This window comes from Acanthochromis polyacanthus, chromosome 14 (assembly GCF_021347895.1).
Source record: "Acanthochromis polyacanthus isolate Apoly-LR-REF ecotype Palm Island chromosome 14, KAUST_Apoly_ChrSc, whole genome shotgun sequence".
In the NCBI taxonomy this organism is placed as follows: Eukaryota; Metazoa; Chordata; class Actinopteri; family Pomacentridae; genus Acanthochromis; species Acanthochromis polyacanthus.
The window spans coordinates 10,867,598-10,888,304 of NC_067126.1; the positions used below are offsets into that span (position 1 = coordinate 10,867,598).

At 37.9% G+C, this 20,707-nt stretch overlaps 1 protein-coding gene across 2 annotated transcripts; it reads left to right on the forward strand.

Moving 5' to 3' along the window:
- Positions 1-422: 422 nt before the first annotated feature.
- il1rl1 (interleukin 1 receptor-like 1) lies at positions 423-19,893 on the forward strand. Of its 2 annotated transcripts, XM_022211123.2 has the most exons (12): positions 423-517; positions 3,142-3,208; positions 4,319-4,553; positions 4,686-4,869; positions 6,470-6,620; positions 8,127-8,192; positions 8,896-9,028; positions 10,203-10,351; positions 12,474-12,611; positions 14,448-14,612; positions 14,881-15,026; positions 18,139-19,893. In XM_022211123.2, the coding sequence occupies exons 2-12, from the start codon at positions 3,145-3,147 to the stop codon at positions 18,385-18,387; spliced, it is 1,680 nt and encodes a 559-aa protein (XP_022066815.2). In that variant the 5' UTR covers positions 423-517; positions 3,142-3,144; the 3' UTR covers positions 18,388-19,893. The 2 variants fall into 2 exon arrangements, with proteins under 2 accessions (XP_022066815.2, XP_022066816.2); XM_022211124.2 differs by lacking the exon at positions 12,474-12,611.
- The last annotated feature ends 814 nt before the right edge of the window (positions 19,894-20,707 follow it).

Here is a 20,707-nt window from a genome sequence, read left to right on the forward strand (position 1 = left end):
GATCTGAAATATTTAATTGTGACAAAAATGCAAAAATAGAAGATTTCTGTAGAGGGGCAAATACTTTTTCACAGTACTGTAGGTCCATTGCTAATGCCCCGGGCTGCCTTGTTAGTGCACAGTGAAGCTCATTTCCTTGTTTTAGAATCTACTGTACTAGGGGGTGTTTACAACACTTTTGGCAGAAACGGTCTGTCACACAACCACAAATGTATTTAAAGGAAGTTTCACTCAGGAATAACCGGTTTATGTAGGTTTTACTGGGTTTCTGAAAGAGGGAGGGTGTGTGTGTGTGTGTGGGAGGGTGTGTGCGTGTGCGTGTGCGTGTGTGTGTGTGTGTGTGTGTGTGTGTGTGTGTGTGTGTGTGTTATGCTATGGGATTTCCTTTTCATGAAGCTGATGTCTTTGAGTCACTCGATGGCAGAGCAGATAAAAAAAAAAAGTCGAGAGCACGAGCAGGCAGAGTCAGAGTCAGAGTTTGACTGCATCCACTCCAGTCGACACACACTTCCATAAGGTAGGCAAATATTTTCATTAGCACTCCTGCAATGTTTACTTTAAACTGTATTACACTGTAGTGACAAACAAGATAAAGCATGATGACTGCACTTTACTGAATATTGCACTTTATTTCAAGTTGTTTGGTAAAAGTACACGAGCCAGTAGTGCCACCTTAAAATCTAAGTGGCAGAATGTAAAACAAAGAACACATCTGCTCTGAAGTTAAACAGAATAAAACCTGTAAATCCAGGTCGTTTAAATGGACAAAAATAGACGCACGTTGGAATTTTTGCAGAATGATTTCACAATTTTGCTTCATCTAAATCTAACCCAAACTTGTTAAATATCTCAGTGTTCTCATAGGTGGAAAGTTATGCAAAATTATACAGCAGCCCAGACAGAGGGGAATCCACAGATCAAGGCCGAGTCTGTGGGAGAAGTTTGGTTTATTGATAAGGTATTTCCCCACTGTCTAGTAACAGTGTGGTAAAAGCTGTTTAATATTAATAGTGAATCAAATGAGTATTAATACTGTAAAAGCTTTCATTCAACTCTACAGCCCTAAAGAGCCATGTAGGTCTCATTGTTCTGGTTTTGGGTCAAAAAAAGTCCGGGAATGTTTCTCCAAATCGATCTGTTGCTTCTTTTCTGTTTTAAAATGGTGTTGTACTAATTTGACAGTGAATGCTGCAGACATTATCTTTACGGATAATTAGTTTCTAGAGCTGCGTTAAGCTGTGTTTCTTATCAGTGTCGGACGAACTTGCCCTTTTTCAGTCATATCAGAAAAGGAACCTGCTGTGGAGAAGATACTGGAAGATAAGATGTTTCTGTAGATGCTGTTTTAGAGCTGCATATTTTCAACTGACTGTTTGTCCAAGTGATGCTGCTCATTTGTTGCTGATAATTACAGTAACTCATTTTTAGTTATAAGAATGTTGCTTCAGAAGGGAATTCATTAAAGCAATGCACTAACAAAATACATGTAGCCTATCCTGCATATGCAGCTTTTTTAATTAGGAACTTTTACCATCTATTATTTTTTGGTGTCACATGTACACTGTAAAAAAATTGTTAAATTACAGATAATAGCTTGAAAAATCATAGAAAAAATGGTGTTACTTTAAATGTTAACCACATTAAAAAAACATGTCCAACACTAGAAAGACAGCAATCTGTATTTTTACAGATAGTAAGTGGCTGCTTTATAATGTTGAAACGCAAAACTGCACAATTTACTCCATTTTAATCACAGATACAGTTATTTTATAGATAAATACAGATTTTTTTTACATATTTGTAAAAAAGATTTTCTCTGTTTTGCTAAATTGTCAATAATAACTTGAAAAATCTACAATCTAAGCCAATTTTTAAACCATTTTTCTTACTATTTAGTGTTACAGTATTCTGCCATTTTTTAAGCATATCTGTCTGACAACTTTGACTTCCACCATTTTTTATTTATTTGTTAGTTTTTTACAAATGTGTGGTTGTAGTGCATCATTCATAACAGACAATCAGGTGATTAACTGATCCTCTAAGTAAAATGAACTGATGACGATATTGATTATTAATCAGAATGTCTACCCAGTGTATCCAAATAATGTTTGCAACCTAAAAGACTTTCTGTAAATCACAGGCAAAAATTACATTTTTTACCTGTGAATTCTTTAATTAATTAAGTGGCTGGAGTCGGACCCTTGAATTACTTTTCAGAGTTTGTTATTTGTGACTCACAAAATGAAATATGGAATATGGTGACACTCTTGCTGTTTTGACCTGTTGTATGTGTTTTGTCTGTCAGTTCCGCTGTTGGTTTTATGGCTTGTTTGTTTTCAATTGTGTCTGCTCTTTTAAATATGAGAGAATGAAACTGAATTTGGTTCATCTGTTGCCGTTGGCGCAACACCATGAAGCCAATTTTGACAGCACCAAAACAAAAAGACGATGCAACTATGTGCAGCTATGCATTAAAGGCAGCATAAAGGAAAAAAAAACTGGTAAGGAATCTGATTAGACAGTTGCACATCCTGCCGACTGTCCTCTCACTTGGCAGCACAACATGTCTTCAGACATCCACTGTGTGATAAGAATATTCTACTTAACTGGTTGCATAGCTGTCATGATTATATCAGTCTGTGGAGAAGACAGAGAAGAGACTCTGAGGCAGTCTGTCCTGCATGAATAAGACCATTTAAAGTTTTTGTATATGCACTGAGCGGCTGCACAGTGGAGCAGGTGGTTAGCAATCTCGCCTGCAGCAAGAAGATCCCGGGGTGGGCCTGGGATCTTTCTGCATGGAGTTTGCATATTCTCCCTGTGCATGCGAGGGTTTTCTCCGGGCACGCCGGCTTCCTCCCACAGTCCAAAAACATGCTGAGGTTAATTGGTTACTGCCTGTAGATGTGAATGTGAGAATGATTGTTTGTCTGTATATGTGGCCCTGAGACGGACTGGTGACCTGTCCAGGGTGTCCCCTGCCTTCGCCCGAGTCAGCTGGGATAGGCTCCAGCACCCCCCATGACCCTAGTGGGGATAAAGCGGTGTATAGAGAATGGATGGATGTATATGCACTGACGAATGATTTAACAGGACGCTAAGTAGTCTATTTTGATTCTGAATCTCTAATGTCTCTCTCAGCTAATGGATGCTTCCCGGCTGCTCCTCCTTGTTGTCGTGGTGATATCCACATCTGAATGGAAGTCAGGTAAACGTCATAGCAAAGAACTACAAAAGAACAGGACATTAATTGATCTGTTTCTGCAGCTGTAAATGTGTACAAATTCTCCATTGACTCGCACATGCTCAAAAAACAGAAGCTACACATTTAGTTCAAGGCCAAACTAAAACAGTGAGCCATGACTGGAAGATATTTAAATGGAGGTTAAGGAATGAACATAATGCACAGATATGTCTACACCATATTTAGAGTAGACAGACTGTTTTCTAAAGTGAGTTGCACTTGTATTGTATTTGAACTGGACGGTCCATATCGAATGTTAAATAACATTAAAAATCTGTAACTTCTGATTAATTTGATGGAAATTAAATTTCTTAGATTTAAGAATTTATGATAATTTCTTTCATCTTTAATTTCCGTCCTATATAATACAGTCAAACTTATGAACTAATGTTAAATGCTGTAAATGTATGTGAAAAATTAGATACAAATAGTGCGAATTAACCAAAAAGGCATATTAGTTTGGACACTTTTCATACATTTGTTTGTTAAATGAGATATCTTGTATATTTTTCAGAGGATTTCACAACAGAAATGTGAAAGAAATGTGTTTTTATTACCAGATAATTATCTATAAGCATCAAATATATGACATATTATAGGTAATACCTACAACATTGGTAATTTTCTTGCTTTTTCACATATAGATATCATTAATTTTACATTAAAAATCAAATTTTATTGTATATTGCAAATTGTGTTTTTTTTTTTCCGATAGTTATTTTTTAAAAATAATTTATTGTATTTTCTGGCCCTTAAGCTTCTGAAACGTTATCATTTTATTTACAGTGTATAACAATAATTTCCACTGCTAAGGTATCTGTTTGAGTTAATTCCACATTATGCACACAATACAAGCACCGGCTGACCACTAGATGCAAGAATAAATTCAAGAGCTTACCATGAGGAAGCATTTCACCACCTTCTCCCAAGTAACACAGACACAAAGTTTAGAATTATTTGCAATTGCTATTTTATAAGCTTCCTCATTTTTGCACCATCTGCAGCATGCACATCTAAATATCAAGGAAATATGAACATTTGGCTTTTTGTGCATAACTTTTGTCCCATTTTCAGAGGCAAGCGGCTGTGTGGACTTGGCCAAGAAGAAATATAACCTCCTTGAAGGTGAAGCATTTTATATTGTGCCTTTTCATGTGACCGAGCCGAACGATGGAGAGTTCACGTGGTTCAAAAGTAGCCCCCAGTCCAGGAATATTTCCTCTAAAGAGACTGAGAGGGTGCATTATCATGGTGGAGCGCTCTTTTTCTTTGACATCCTCCCCACTGATGCTGGAAATTACACTTGCCAGTAAGAAAACTCATCACATTTGTTGTTCTTATTGTCATTAATCATCCAAAGTGCTATTCATTTCTTGTCATGCTGCGATTTTTGACATGGTCTGTTCATTTGCTCCTGACCCCGATCTGTTGATTCTTTTAGGAAAATCAGTCCAGCAGGTGAATGTTATAACCGTCACGTTGAAATCCGTGTCTTCAATACGAGCTTTCGAGCAGATAAAAAACTCACCTATGGAGAAATCAAAAACTCTGATGATAACAAAAAGATCCATTGTCCAATTGCTGACACATGTAAAGCACTGACAGGAAACTTCACCTGGTACAAGGTATGATGACTCCTGTGATTATACTGACACCTGGTGTGAATGGTAATGAGAGGAGAATAATATTTTAGGGTTTGTGAAATGTGAACCTATTAATGTAATATAAAACAGTTGTTAATTACTTCGTCAAAGAACGGTGTAGAGTTATGTGACGATCGACATACTTTTGTCTGTTTGTCTCTGTCTCTCTGTTAGCATTACTCAAAAACGTATTTGGATGAAATTTTCAGGGAAGATCAGAAATGACACAAGGACCAAGTGATTAGATTTTGTCAGTGATGCGGCTTATAGTCTGGATCCACGGATTTGATAAAGATTTTTGTGTCATTGTTAGTCATTTAACACTCATGCGGACTTGAAAAGGTTGATTCTTGTATTTTTTATTTCCATTTTTTGGGTTTTGTGTTCTCTCTCCTGTTGTTCTGTTCCTATAGAGGTGCAGGACTTTATATTGCAGTGAAAAATAAGCCCACATTGAGTAAAAAATGTGACATGAGCAAAAACTGACAGATATATATAGTCATTGCGTACGATGTGGAGAAAGACACGGACATCTTATTTTTAGCACCCCATGTTGATTTTTTTTTCAGTTTCTCTGTAACTTTCGACACAGGAAATTATATTAAACTGACATTTCCTATCAAATTCTCCAGTAATGAAGTTAATTTCTACTGTGCAAGTACAGCACATGATATTAAATCAATATGTTACAAAGTAAACAAACTACCCTGCGGTTAGAGCTTCATGTTTGATTCAAAGTGTTTTATTATTCTTTTATTCTTTGGTCACCATGCAAAACTAGTCTGCCTTCATGCACGGTTGTTGTAAATTTCAGGTAAACATACCATCCTACTGATATAGTGAATAAACTTTGCAGTAATAAATAATAGTTTACTTTGCCTACTGTGGATATTTGTCAGGTTTCCACTTCAACAGAATTGTGCGGTTATTTGCAGGAACACATTTTGTTGCATCATAGTTGCTCCACTGCAGCCTTCAGTGGCATTGTTTCCTTGTTCTTTCTAACAAACTCAGAAAAAGTAGCAGGTCACTTCCCAAATACAAAGCCTTATCTATGTTCCGTGCTAATGCTATCACTAACTTAAGTTGTGCTTAGTAAGAACTTCTGAGGAAAACACATCAGATTATCTGGGTGTTTCTTAGCAACTGTGATGCACTTCAAACCAAACTTTACTTAAGGTGTGGTCCTTCCCACGTCTATCTTCTCTGGAAATTTCGTCTCCACCTGATAAGCTGTATTTTGCTGGAAGATGTGCAGTTGTTCCTGTTTCTGCTAGATTTTTCAGTCAAATTTGTCGGAATCAGTAACATTTACAGTTTTATCATTTCATCCATGTTGGATTTTTACATCAAATGCAAATGTTGCTAACATATGTTTAAGTATTTACAGCTGCAGCATGTTTTGATTCATTTTATGCTAACGCTAACTGACATGAAAGTCATGAAACTTGTTCTTGTCAAGGCCTCAATATGATTTTAACTTCACTTTTTTACAGTTTTTCTTGTGTAATTAGGTGATTAGAGAATACAAATGTCAAAATAACTTTATCCTTCTTTATTTTTTTTAACCTTCTCACTGCAGGACTTCATTCTTCTACCAGATGAGCATGAAGCTTTCATGTGGGTGGAGAATGCCATCAAAGAGGATGAGGGCATCTACACCTGCGTCTGCACCTGGAGACACAATCACAAGTTGTACAACTCATCAGGCTCCCGGAGGTTAATAATTAAGGGTGAGAGAGCATGTTTAGCCTTTAATTTGGGGGAATCAAAAAAATACAGGAAATCGGCAAGTTTCATGGTCGATTTATCAACATTTTGCTACAATACAGTAGAGGTGTTCATAGGTGAGTCTTCCCAGAGAGCCTCCAGTTTCAGGGGAGATTCATAAATAGAAATGAAAATATAGTATCGTTTTAGCAATCACAAAGACATGGAATAGCTAAAATATATTATTTGGTTAAAAGAGTAGTCCAGAGAAACACTCGTCGTGGTGATAAAACGCAAATGCCTTAAGACAGACTTTTGCAGTGCATTTTGTGCACTCTGAGGTCATTCCAGACAGCAATAATAAGCTTTCTTGGCTCCAATGTTAAGCGTTTATGGGATCAGTTATCATAACTGACTCCCATAGTCGGCTAGGAATTGACCAAATAAGTCAACTAAATGCAGATAGAGGGTTCAGTCTCCTAAGCTTTGTCTGAAAGGAAGCCCACAGCCTCAAACCCCTGCCAATCAGGACTGAATGTGTTTACTTTTTAGCTGTATGTTATGTTGTAATGGTCTGGAGGTTAAATGCACCTTTCATAAAATAAAAGAGGAACCAAATATGTATTTTATGTGCGTAACACCAACTTGTTAATTTACAACTGTATGCACTCTCCTTATGCTTTCATTTCATAATTATTTATATGTGTATGTGTCCAAATGTATTAGACTGAAATTTTTTTGACTGTACTGTTATCTAGAAACCAGCTAATTGTTGTTTAGAGGTGAATTTTTATGTGATAGTCATCTTTTCTTTTACAAAACGTTTTCTTTTCAAACTGCAAGCCACCTAGAGTGGCTTCCATTCTTAATGGTGACAATGTGAAATTTAAAAATATTTCAAAAATTAAAACAAATAAAGATAATTTATTCAAACTCAATCCACTGTTGCAAATGTACTGTTGCAGTGCAAGCATTCTGAGATGGTTTTAGTTTTTATTTCATGCCATTTACATGGAGATATATAGCCTATATTTTCATATATAGATATATATATAGTATATATCATACCAGTGTTACAAACACAAATTGCAGTGCAGTCATTTACAACCGACCAACCAAGTGATCAACCAACCACCAACCAACTGACCAGTTGATCAACCTATCAATTGACCAACTGACCAGTCAACCAACCAATCCACTCCTCACTGACCGACCGACCGACCGACCGACCGACCGACCGACTGACCGACCGACCGACCAACCAACCAACCAACCAATCAACCAATCCACCCACGAACCAAAGCTCAATTCATACATAGTTAAAATGCTGTTTACAAGGCTACTATGTCAGCAGTCACAGTTATTAAATTACTCCTGTTGTTTCAGCGTCCTTTGACGAAATTGTTGAATATGTTGTTGTGTATCTGTTACAAATGTCTAGTTTCTAACACTGGTAATGTGGCTGCTGCCATAAAGAAGAATATGTAAAAACAAACACTATGGTGATTTTTACTGTTGCTTTCTTACAGAAAAAAACATCTTCAGTAATGCAGATATCCTCTCTCCGACCAACAAAGTACAGTTTGCTGATGAAGGTAGAAAACCTCACCTGTTAACACCACAAACTGTCATTGCACTGCAAATACTATTCCTGCATTAACCATCCCTACCTGTTTGTAACTGATTATTTTCTGTCACTGACAAGATTCGTTGTAGACAATTTTCAAAATGGAGCCTTTGAGAATTAGGACATTCAGTCTTTTGAAAATCAGCTGGACTTTTTGGAATGACATCCCCACAGAAGCTAAAACAAGCAGAGTTAACTGAAATGACAGTTCAGGAGAGGTTATAATCAATCCTCTGGGGAACCTACATGTCTGGACCATGTTTCATGGCAATTTATCAACAAACTGTTAAGACATTGTCTATGGAATCGGCTGGATTCATCATCTTGGAACCATGAATGTCTGTGTTAACTGGCAAACCTTAAGAGTTTGCGATTATTTATGTAGGAGGTCAATCATAACACCTAACCTATCTATACTTGAGTTCTGATTTAATATAATTTGTTTTAAAACCACAAAATGAACTTTCAAATCAACTTTTTATGTGTTGTAAAAGACTGAGACTTAAAATATTCATACATCTCATCAATTAGCTTTAAAGTTGTTTGTTTATCTTCTCCATAGCAGGACACTGTAAAATAAATGAGAAATCAATGTAATGTGTAGGAAACCACTATTCAACCATTGTAAGTTAGATGCTTCTTATGTAGCATGTCCTCTTCTTTTCTTACAGGCCATGAAATCAAGTTAAATTGCTCAGTTTATTGTGGGAAAAACGCAAGACGTGAGTGTCATGCCAGCTGGAGTATTAATGGAATCCCTGTCATCAACATTGACTCGAATAGATACAATCAGACCACCAACTTGTAAGTCTGAACACAAGCAGACGCAATAAAGAAAATGCAAATGCCCTCATTTGTTTAGTGTTATTACACATTAGTAACATACTATACACTCACACACATATACAACAGAAGTGCAATGTCCACAAAATGTCAAATAATTCAAAATAGTCAAAAAATTCACCTCTCAATAACTGCATTACGAAGGTCAAACGTAGTGTATTTGCTCTTATGTGACAGAACAGACAGTTTAGATTTACTCTGGATGCTGGAATATTCCTCTTCTGTCAGGCTTCTGGATACTGAGAGTCATCTTGTTAGCCAGTATTTCAGTATTTTGTTATATCACAGGCATATCACCAAAAGCTTTTGCACTCATGCAGCTCCATACATTCTCACCTTCGTGCTTCACTGTCAGGAATATACATTCACTATGCTAAACTTTAACTGTCTGAGCTGCTACAGAAACTGTGATATCCAAAAATAGCCCCTGTATTAAATCTAAAACATCTTTCTATGTAGGCAGATTATAATTGTAACACACTGTCCATGGTGTCATTTTTAGAAGATGGCCACTGCAGCTCTGATTAGTGGTACTATGACTTATTCTATACTTTCTAATTACTGCTGAAACTGCGCTTTGCAAATTTTTAATTGGTCACTGCTCGTCCTGCTGCCTTTCACATCTTTATCAGGTCTCACAGTCAGACTTTTAAACTATTCAGGCAATTCTTTCCATGTGGAGCCATGATGCAGATATGCATATAACCTCAGCCCATCGGTTAAAAAAACGAGAAGTTTCTGGTGTTCACAGCTCCTTTTATAACTGTGTTTATGTAATTAGGATGACTGGAGATCACAAGTGCTCTGAATTTTGCTTCAATGATCACTTCTGTTTTATACTGTGTGTACTATGTGTACACTAATGCATAACACTGATAAAACACACATACTGTACATGCATACTTTGATTAGGTGGTCATCTGACGGCACATTTCACTCACAATTATCAGCAAAATTGAGTGAAAAATTTTCCAGCTTCTTTGACTTGTTTGGTTCATTTAGACTCACAATCAACAAACTATGAAAGTATACAATTTACTTTGCTAATGTGAAGTGAACCCCTTGATTTTTTTGTATTTAGCAATAACTTTTGTGTCCTTTTCTTTAATGAACCAAACTGTGTGTCCTCTGTTAGAGTTATGGAGAACCCTTCAAAGAATACCATCGCCACTTCAATCCTGACTATTAAAAAAGTGTCTGCCAAAGATTTCGAGGACAAGTTTGAGTGCTTCGTCACTAACTTTTACCGGGGAAACAAAGCGACTTTAACCCTTCAGCGGAGAGGTCAGTGACATTATGATCAGTTGTTGTCCATGTATGCCATTATAATAGTATTACTGTTAGCTTACGTAGTTCATTGTTGTGTTTAGGCAATTTCAATGGTGGATTATATCTATTTACTCAAATATTGCACTGTAGGTACTTTACTGAATTATTTAAATTATATCCAACTTTACAGTTCTAGTCCACAATACCGCAGAGACAAATATTGTACTTTTTGCTCCACCATGTGTCTGACAATTTATTCACCAGCTACTTTTGCGATTACAATTCTTCATACCCTGCTTGTCCAGTGAAACCACATACCTCCAAATGAAGCAACTTTTAAAGTTTTAGAAACTACTACTTTTTAGGATAAATAAAATACTGAATTACCCTTTTCAATAAGCAGTAAAATGCTTGATGACAAAGCTGAAAGCAGGGCTGCTAGCTGACCTTTTAAAGATATTTGGAGATATGTGGTTTTCACAACACAGTGACACGACAGACATATGATGAACGTATACAGTGCCTAGAAAAAGTTTTTTAAACCTCCATGGAAGTTTTCCGTTTATTGCTTTCCAACATTGAATTGTCGTCAATTTAAATTGGCTTTTGGGACAAGAACCTACAAAAAAAGAAAGCTGAAATTGCAGCATCTGCAGCTTTGCCTCACACACCTGCACATTGCAGTTTTACAGTCATCTTCTGTGGAAAACTGTCAAGTTGCGAAAAAATTGTGAGTGAGCAGCCATTTTGTTTAAGTCCAGCCACAAATTCTCAGTTTGATTGAGGTGTGGGCTGTGATTTGGCTCTTCCAGAACATTCACCTTTTTGTGTTTCAACTGTTTCTGTGTAGCGCTGGTTGTATGTTTTGGTTTATTGTCTTGCTGGAAAACAAATCTTCGCCCAAATCGCATTTCTCTTGCACACTGCATCAGGTTGTCCTCTGGGATTTCTCTATATGTTGCTGCATTAATTTTTCCTTCTACTTTTAAAAGGCTTCTATGGCTTGATACTGCCACCACCGTGCTTCACTGTGTGGTTGGTGTGTTTGTGATGATGCGCAGTGTTTAGTGTCTGCTGAACATAATGTGTAGTCTGATGGCCAAACAGCCTACTTTAGGTCTCAACATGTCAAAGAACCTTCTTCCAGCTCACTTTAGAGTCTCCCACATGCCTTCTGTTTAACTCTAGTTGAGATTTAATATGTGCTTTTTTAAAGAGTGGCTTTCTCTTTGCCAATGTTGTGTCTGGCATCAACAAGACTGTTTTCATCTAAAATGTCTGAGAAGTTGAAATAGGCATGAAGAAATCAGCAGGTTCAGACAAGCAGAGTCAGTTGCAAAAGACTTTATTGGACTCTAATGAGTCAGAAACACAAACAAACTCGAGCTCATCTGTTAGTAAAGAGGAGCGACTACAGGGGAATCATCTCCTTCCTTTCTCCCCTTCGGAAAACAAAAAGCTTTGTCCTTCCAGAGCCCCAACTTTAGCAGAACGGCTGGGAGATATCTAGACATATATTTAGACTACATCCTGTTATTAACTATAAACAGGTGTTATCAGGGGAAGTAATCCTATATACGTATTCTAACCATTGCTCCAGTTCCGTGGCTATGGTGCTCTAAGTATATACCTCGTACATACGACCATGGAGCCTCTAAAGCCCCACCTCCAATACTTCCTTTTAGTAATGGTTACATCCCAGTGTTTATTTACTCTGCACATTCCAGTGCTGCTTTTCTACAGCATATGCTCTCACTCCACAGTACATTTTCAGTGTCCTAACTCTACAGCACTCTCCTGAAGAGTCTGGACTGGTGTAGGACAGCCAACAGTTGTTCTATGTGCAGTCTCTTCCATCTCAGCTGCTGAAGCTTTTGACTCCTTCTGAGGCATCATATTTGGGTCTTGGTGGCCTCATTTACTTGTTTCTCATCACAAAAAGCCACAATTAATTGACCATGATTTATTGTTGAAAGGCCATAAAAGGAGAAAATTTCCACTTTAGGTGGAAAAGGTAATGTAGAATGCAGCGATGTAGAGGAAATATGATTGATAAAATGAAATAGGTAGAACATCTTGTGTTGTAATGCATACACACACGTTCTCTTTCAAACTTAATATTTTGTTCCACTTTCAGCATCTATAATTCCACTGGTCATTGGAGGAGTGTGTGTGTTGTTCTTCTGTGTCTTTGCCGCCATGCTGGTCAAGTTCTTTGCCATCGATCTGGCTCTCTTCTTCAGACCTTACCTCCCACTGAGCAAACACAATGACGGTAAAGAAGGAATAATGTTTCTGTCAAAGGTTGTACCAAACAACAAACATGATTTCTTTTTATTTTAGAGCCAGACAGAGCCAGGGACTGCACAGTGTAGCAGTGGTTAGCACTTTTTCCTTGCAGCAAGAAGATCCCGGTTCAAATCTCGGGGTGGGCCTGGGATCTTTCTGCATGGAGTTTGCATGTTCTCCCTGTGCATGCGTGGGTTTTCTCCGGATACTCCGGCTTCCTCCTACAGTCCAAAAACATGCTGAGGTTAATTGATGACTCTAAATTGCCCGTAGGTGTGAATGTGAGTGTGATTGTTTGTCTGTATATGTAGCCCTGTGACAGACTGGCGACCTGTCCAGGGTGTCCCCTGCCTTCGCCCGAGTCAGCTGGGATAGACTGCAGCACCCCCCGCGACCCTAGTGAGGATAAAGCGGTGTAAAGCTAATTACCTCGAGACTCCAAGAACATACTTAAAATGCTAATTGTGCTAATTTCACAAAACTGCTAGCAAGTCCTTTGAAGAATACTTTTTTCATTGTTTTTAACAAAGCATTTAATATTAAATAGCATTATATATGTTTTATTTAGTATTATCATGACATGTAACTACATATGGTTCACAAAATATCACGACCTGACTTCAACATTGTTTTTTTTTTTGTAATTGTGACTCTTACTCTTATGTTATTTGATCTGCTTGTCCAGTATTGGAGATTGAGAATCAGTTGAAACAACAGTGACTATTTCAGTTTTTGTCTTTATTAGTTCCTGAGATATTGTCATTCTATATAAACAATTTTCAAAAAATCTCAGAAAGCATCTAAAATGCCATAAATACCATTCTAAATATCCATAGCTCATGATTTAAAAAACCAAGTTTCATTTACAGGCATGCATTTGCATGAATGAAGCTATGTTATTTGTTTCAAGCTCATTTTGCATTTAAAGTGACAAAATGTGTTAAGAAGTCAAATGAAGTAGTGAAAGAACACAAAGCAACTGTGCTGCAGCAAAGTTAGCCTCTACATCTGTAATGTGCCTGGAAAAAGCACCTGTTTAAATATGCAAAAGCATAATTCCAGCTGCACTGACAAAATATTTGAGAATGGTTCTCATAGAGTTACTTAACATACTCTCTTCTTTACAGGTCAATTAGTTCACTGACTCCCCATCCATAGATTGCATTGATTTAGTCTTTTCCCACCCTGGTAGTTTCAGTTTACATGGTCCAGTCTTTCAAACAACTTGGCAGTCGTCACTTTTCAGAGCAATCTGAAGCAAATTGTTTACTTATGTAACATGGGGGACAGTGAGTCAGAAAGATTCTGTAAGCTGGAAGGAATTTTCCTACAAACAATTTTGTAGGTGTAATTTTCGTCTTGCATGTGTTTCCTAACCCTCGTTGTGGGATTCTCCGACCTCATGAGGTCATAAGAAGCTTATTTTTTATATATGATTTCAAATGTGACACTTTCATATCAGTTTCAAGTACTTTCTGAGCAGGTATGGTGGATTCTTCTTTGTATGAAGGAAAGATTTCTCTATAGATCCAAAATATGAGACATTTGCAGCTTAGTAGAAGTTCAGTTTTCTAGGTCTCAGAAAGAACTCCCGCCTCACAAGCTGGAGTTCTTTGCACTAATTTGATTTGCAGCAACTATTCATTTGTTTTCAGCTGCAGTCTCATAATTTACATTCATTCACTGCAAATGACTGGGTGTGGTGACAGGGTGGCTTACATCATGATGATCTCAGGAAACAGAACAAAAAAACCCAAAACAGAGTGAAATCAGGACAATCTCGGAACAGAAAGTTCAACATGCGTGAATTTGTGTTTCCCAGATAAGAGGATCTACGACGCCTATGTGGTCTATCAGATGCAGAAAAAGGACAAGGCCACCGAAGAAACGCTGTCTCGGTTTGTCACAACAATTTTGCCATCCGTCCTTGAGAATAAGTGTGGATATCGACTCTTCATCCACGGGAGAGATGATATACCAGGAGAAGGTCGACATTTTATGTTTGTTTTTGTGATTCTGGACATGTAGAATGTTATATTTGTATTTGGAAAGTCCAACTTTTTTGTTTTACTTTGTCACACCTTGTTTCTCAATTTTAATCGTCTGCAAATTGTTTTCTAGATCAATTTATGGCATAAAATTAGGTTCCTCTTCTGTTAATTTTGCTTTCTATTTATGAGGCTCTAACAGTCATCAGATAGCTTCAGATAAAGAAATAAAGAGCCAATATGAATGTAGTTTTTCTGACCCGACAGATCGCCTGGAGCTGGTGGAGGACCGCATGAAGCAGAGCAGGAGGCTGATGGTCATCCTCACCCCTGGTTCAGAATCAGGGCCTGAAATCACAGACCAATCTCCAGCCTCACCCCAAACTGCGGTATTAGGAGGGTTCGACTGGCAGGTAACAGTCCACACCCACATCTGTGTTTTTGGTTATGCGTGGATTTTGCATTTGTATACAGAATATTGCTTGTGTTCAGATGTTTGGTGCACTAGAAAACTAGAAAATCTGTAATTTGTTGTCTGCAGACAGCCTGATATCACCAGACACAGTATGGCCTGAACCCATTTTACACGTCATATAAAGTTGCAGAAGGCAGTAATCTGGAGAAGCTGCTGTTCAGTCTCTCATCTGTTCGCAACCTGTTCAACCGTATTTGCATCCACTTGAAATCTTCCAAAAGCCTTTAAACAGAGCCAGAAGGAGCTACAAAAGTCTAATTTACTCTCAGAACACTTGAATTACAAAATACTGAAAGGTTTGCGAGGAATTTTTGCTCCACAATACCAACAAAGTACCACCTGCTTCTGCTTTAATGCCTTAAAAATGACAAACAAAAACCTGAAAAGTTTCAGCAGTAGACTAGCGGACCTCAGTGTGACACAAAAGGCAGTTTTAGAGCCAATTTTTTTGTGTTGATTGTAGATTATAATTTTCACAGTTTGCTGAAATATAGTGAGGTAAGTCTTTCCTTTTACTTATATGCTGATTATTTAAAGCTTTATTGTAAATAATTACATGATAAACAGGTGTGAGCAGTAGAAGGAGTGTGACTGAACTTGTTCAGACATGAAGGAAAATGTGTAGGTGTGGGATTCATACAGTCTTTGGCATCACATTAGGGTGTGTTGTTACTCAATTTTAAGTGAGGATAGATCAACAGGATTATTTTTCTGGCTTTATTTGGCAGGTTGAGAGGCAGACGGAAAAGTAGGGGGAAGACCTTCAGCAAAGGGCTGTGAGCGGGAACCAAACCCAGACCGCTGTGTCAGGAAAACTAGCCCGCATTTATGAGTCATCTGCTCAACTACAAGATCTATTTGGATGTCCCGGACAACAGAATTTGACACTGCTCCATTGTGGGTCATTTAGTTAGAACGGTGGAAAATTAGCTCTAAAAGAAAAAAACAGGAATGGCGCATGGAATGGAGGCTGAGGTTTGGCCTGGTAGATGGGAACTATGATTGGGACTTGGTTTGAGGTTGAGGTTGGAAACTGGACCGAGCAGGGAAACATGTTGACAGAAGATTTCTGAGTCAAACTGAGTCAAAAGGGGCAGGAAATTCACTTTTATAGTTGGGCTGTTTCCAGGCAAGTGTGTCATTTGTCTTTCTACACCATTTGGAGCCCTCATGAACTCGTACACTTGAGCACTACAGCTGTGATGTCTGTGAAGTTGGTGAAGGTTGAGGACTTAGGGTACACATTGGGGTCAGGCCATTGGTGCTAGGTATACTGACCATTTGTCTGGCTAAGAAATCTCAGACCATGAGCTAGATTTTGTAGCCCTATAAGGTACAGTCAATTCCAGCCATTTTCAGTACAAAAAATCGCTAATATTTTATTTGTAAATAAAAATATGACAAGAAATACAGGGAATATTGGACGCGCATCGCAAGGTGCATTGCCTCGAAAACGACCTATTCGTGGATTATATACCAACTTCAAGACATGTTTTGGACAAAATATGTTACTGGCTTGTTTCGTCTGGATGTCCAAGGTTGGATTATGGCCGTTTTTTGTGGAATCTTTTCATCTGTGTGGAATAATGAACCCGGAAATGTGAGTCGCGCTGTGTGCGTTGAAGCGGTGTATAGAGAACGGATGGATGGATATTCGTTGTTTGTCGGACAAATGTGTTTATATTACCCGCTGTGGTAATCACATCTGAAAGTGCTTTATACCGGCGGATTCAGGAGAATCTAAGCTTTCCATCGGTGTATAATGTTTCTATCATCGAGTTGGCAGTGTCGTTATGTTTCGAAAAATGCTTATGCAGATATCAAAACGGCCCGCCCACGGGCCGCCAAACCGCAACGGGTTAAAAGTCTGAAGATGGAGCCATTGAAAAGTGCAGAAGTCTAGTTGGAAAAACTTAGAGAAGTTGAAGCCACACAACATGAGATATCGTTATTTTCTGCAGAGCCACTTGAAGTGAGTTTGGTGCAACTTGTTCTGAAAGTCTGGATTTTCCGTAGCAAGAACAGTCAAGGTGCACCAGATTTTGTCGTTGTTGTTATTATTAAAGAACAAAAGGAGTAACAATGAATAATAAAGAAGAGAAATGCAGAGTGAATAAGCAGGGGATACTCTGGACTGGTCACCAGTCTATCACAGGGCGACATATAGAGACAAACAAGCACATTCACATTCACACCGACGGACAATTTAGAATCATCAATTCATCTCATCATGTTTTTGGACTGTGGGACCTAGAGAAAATGCACGCATGCACAGGGAGAACATCCAAAGAAAGAAAGATCCCGGGAAGGCCGGAATGCAAACCAGGGATCTTCTAGCTGCAAGGCAACAGTGCTAACCACCAATCCACTGTGTAGCTCTCTGAGCAAAATTTACACAATAAAGGCAAACTTATAATAGTATCTGTCCTTCACACAGCACAGCCTTGTCTTTCTCATGAAAACAGCACAGTCATGGCCTTGGTTTTATTAGACCTCGGTGCCTGACGCTGGTCACGACAGAATCACGTACCGCAACAAAATAGTAGAAAACATACCAACAGTCAGGTGTATTATGTGCTCTGATTAACAATTATGCCCAGACTTGTTTGTGATCATCACATTACAAATACAATTCATCCAAGTACAAATAACAATTTGCAACAACACAACTTAAAATAGAGTTCATGTCCTGGCTTTCCTGGGATCTTTCTGCATGGAGTTTGCATGTTCTCCCTGTGCATGCATGGGTTGTCTCTAGGTACTCCGGCTTCCTCCCACAGTCCAAAAATATGCTGAGGTTAATTGATTATTCTAAATTGCCTGTAGGTGTGAATGTGAGTGTGATTGTTTGTCTGTATATGTAGCCCTGCGACAGACTGGCGACCTGTCCTGGGTGTCCCCTGCCTTCGCCCGAGTCAGCTGGGATAGACTCCAGCACCCCCGCACCCTAATGAGGATTAAGCGGTGTATACTTGATGGATGGATGGACAACTTAAAATAATTTATTTGGTAAAGGAGTGAACAAATTGCTGCTCCTCATGTTTTTTCAGGTTGGGCTCCATCACGCACTGATCCAGAGGGAGATGAGTGTGATTCTGATCCAGCTGGGGGACACTGGCCCACAAGGATACACTAACTTCCCCCTCGGCCTGCAGCACCTGATCCTTAAGAGCGCCCCCTTGAGGTGGCCGGAGAGCTCGCGGCGCGCTGCAGCCTGGAACTCCCACTTCTGGAAGAGGGTTCGATACCTGATGCCTGTCACGCCAGCCAAAAAACACATGCAGTCTGCAATTGTCTGAAACTGTGTGAAATCTTATAGTAAATGAGTAGGAAAAGAAATAAAAACTGAGAAAATGAGGTTTATTTGTACACCATCAGTCAAAAGTCTGGACACACCTTCTCATTCAATGCTTTTTAATTATTTTGTACATTGTAAAATAATACTGAAGACATCAACACTATATAAGAACACATATGGAATTATGCTGTAAATAAAAAAGTGTTAATCTCTATTTAAGCATTAATCTACAATGTAGAGAATAATACAAATAAATAAAAGCTGTTAAAGGAGAAGGTGTGTCCAAACTTTTCACTGGCAGTTTATGTGTTAGAATGACGCACAGACAGAGAAACAGTTTACTGGAGTTTACTGTGAATTTTTTTCTTATGTTGCTTTTCAAAAAAAAAAAGACAACATACAAATTCAAACACAACATGCATATAAATATGAACAGGATAAGAATGTGTTCAGCAGAAGTTACTGTAATGTTAAAAAGAGAAGAGATTTGTCGACATGTAAAAGTGTAAAGCATCTGTGACACGATCCACAGCATTAAAAACTGCTTCCAGATATTTATGCTGCTGCCTGAGCAGCCTCAGGGGTATCTTAGAAGAAATATATGACAAGCAAATAGAAGATGTGTTTGCCTGCTCAGTTAACTGTTTTTGCAATTTCAGAAAGACAATTTTGGGGGGTGTTTACTTTGTTTTTCCAGATGCTGTTTTGATATTTTTCTACTCAAAAGATTTCCTAGCGTTTACTTTTATGTCACTTTATCACTGTTTGTATGAATTAAGTACTACATACTACAAATGCTGGTAATTCCTGTCTTTACTGTTAGTTTATTGTCATTATTAAATAAGTAGAAATGTATTATACAGTGTTTGTCCAGTAGAGGGAGACAAAGGTCCTTTAGAAAGATGGTTTTATTTGAGCAGCATTCCTGTTCTGGCAGCTTCAGTGGTGGAAAAAGAACTCAGATCCTTAATTTAAGGAAAAACAGCAGTACCACACTGTAAAAAATACTGCCCCGCAAGTAAAAGTCCTGGTTTTACACCTTAGGTAAGTAATAGTATGTAAATATTATATATATATTTTTAAAAACTATTAAAAAATGAAAATCTTTTGAGCACACATGTTCCCCGTCAATGTTTAATTATTACAAATGATCTTTTTGGATTAATATATTAATATTATTGCTTCATTAATGTATTTGTTGCATTTTGCTGCTGTAAGTTTACTCTAAAATGTAACATTTGGGCTCAAAATTAGCAGTAATACAGTCTGAAAATACCCCATTACAAGTAAAAGTCTTAGTTTCACACTTCAATTAAGTAATTTGAAGTAAGTTTTTATAATGTGCCCAAAGTATCCAAAAATGAAAGTATTTTGGTCATAAATGTTCCCTGTCATTGTTTAACTATTAGATATGAGATTTCTAGATTGTTATTACTGCTGTTTTAATGTTGTACATTGCATTTTACTGCTGAATAGCATTTGGGGTCAATAAAAAATATTAACAGTTTGCTTCAGTCTTTCTGAGTTATGTCCAATGAAATTACATTTAAATTACAAACTAGATTTAGATATTAAGTTAGGGGGAAAATGTTTTCCTTCCTAATCAAAAGTATTCTTAGTTGCCAGTTATTTAATGATTTGCAGCATAACCATAAGTTTTTAGGCAGATTACTCATAAAATGAAATTCCAACTGGTATTTTCATGTTATTTTAAAAGCACCCTTTAAGTCCTGTGTAATTAATTACCATAAATATGGACACAAATGTGAAATGATAAAAAATTAAGCTGTCATAGCACTGACGTCGATATTTTTAAAGGCAAATTGAAGACCCTTTAAGTCAGACTTTAAAGGCATTATGGAGGATGTTTTTTTTTTTTTTTTAAATTTGTCTGATTCACATAAAATGAATATACTGACCTTTAGTGGACTTGTATGTATGGTCTCTAAAAGAATAAAAAATTAAAAAAATAACTGTGGACATGGCAGGACCTGAAAAACATCAGCCAATCAACGCGCTCGGACCGAGGCGTTTGGTTTGCTCCCTTTCCTGTCAATCAAAAATCTTCCGGCTCAGGCCTAGTTACGTCGATTACGTACGCCTTGGACTTACATGTTTTGTGTATGTGTTGCTTTGGTATAGCTTCGTAGTTAGCTGGCAATTTGTTTTGCTCATCTTTTTTTACATAATGGCAGATAAAGATCCAGGGGGACCCAGTCGTAAAAGACAACTTCACGAGTGCTACGCAAGTTTCTGGAGGGGGGCGTTTCTTCGTAAATGTTAAGAGGGGGGAGGTTGTATGTGCGCATGCGCATGCTACA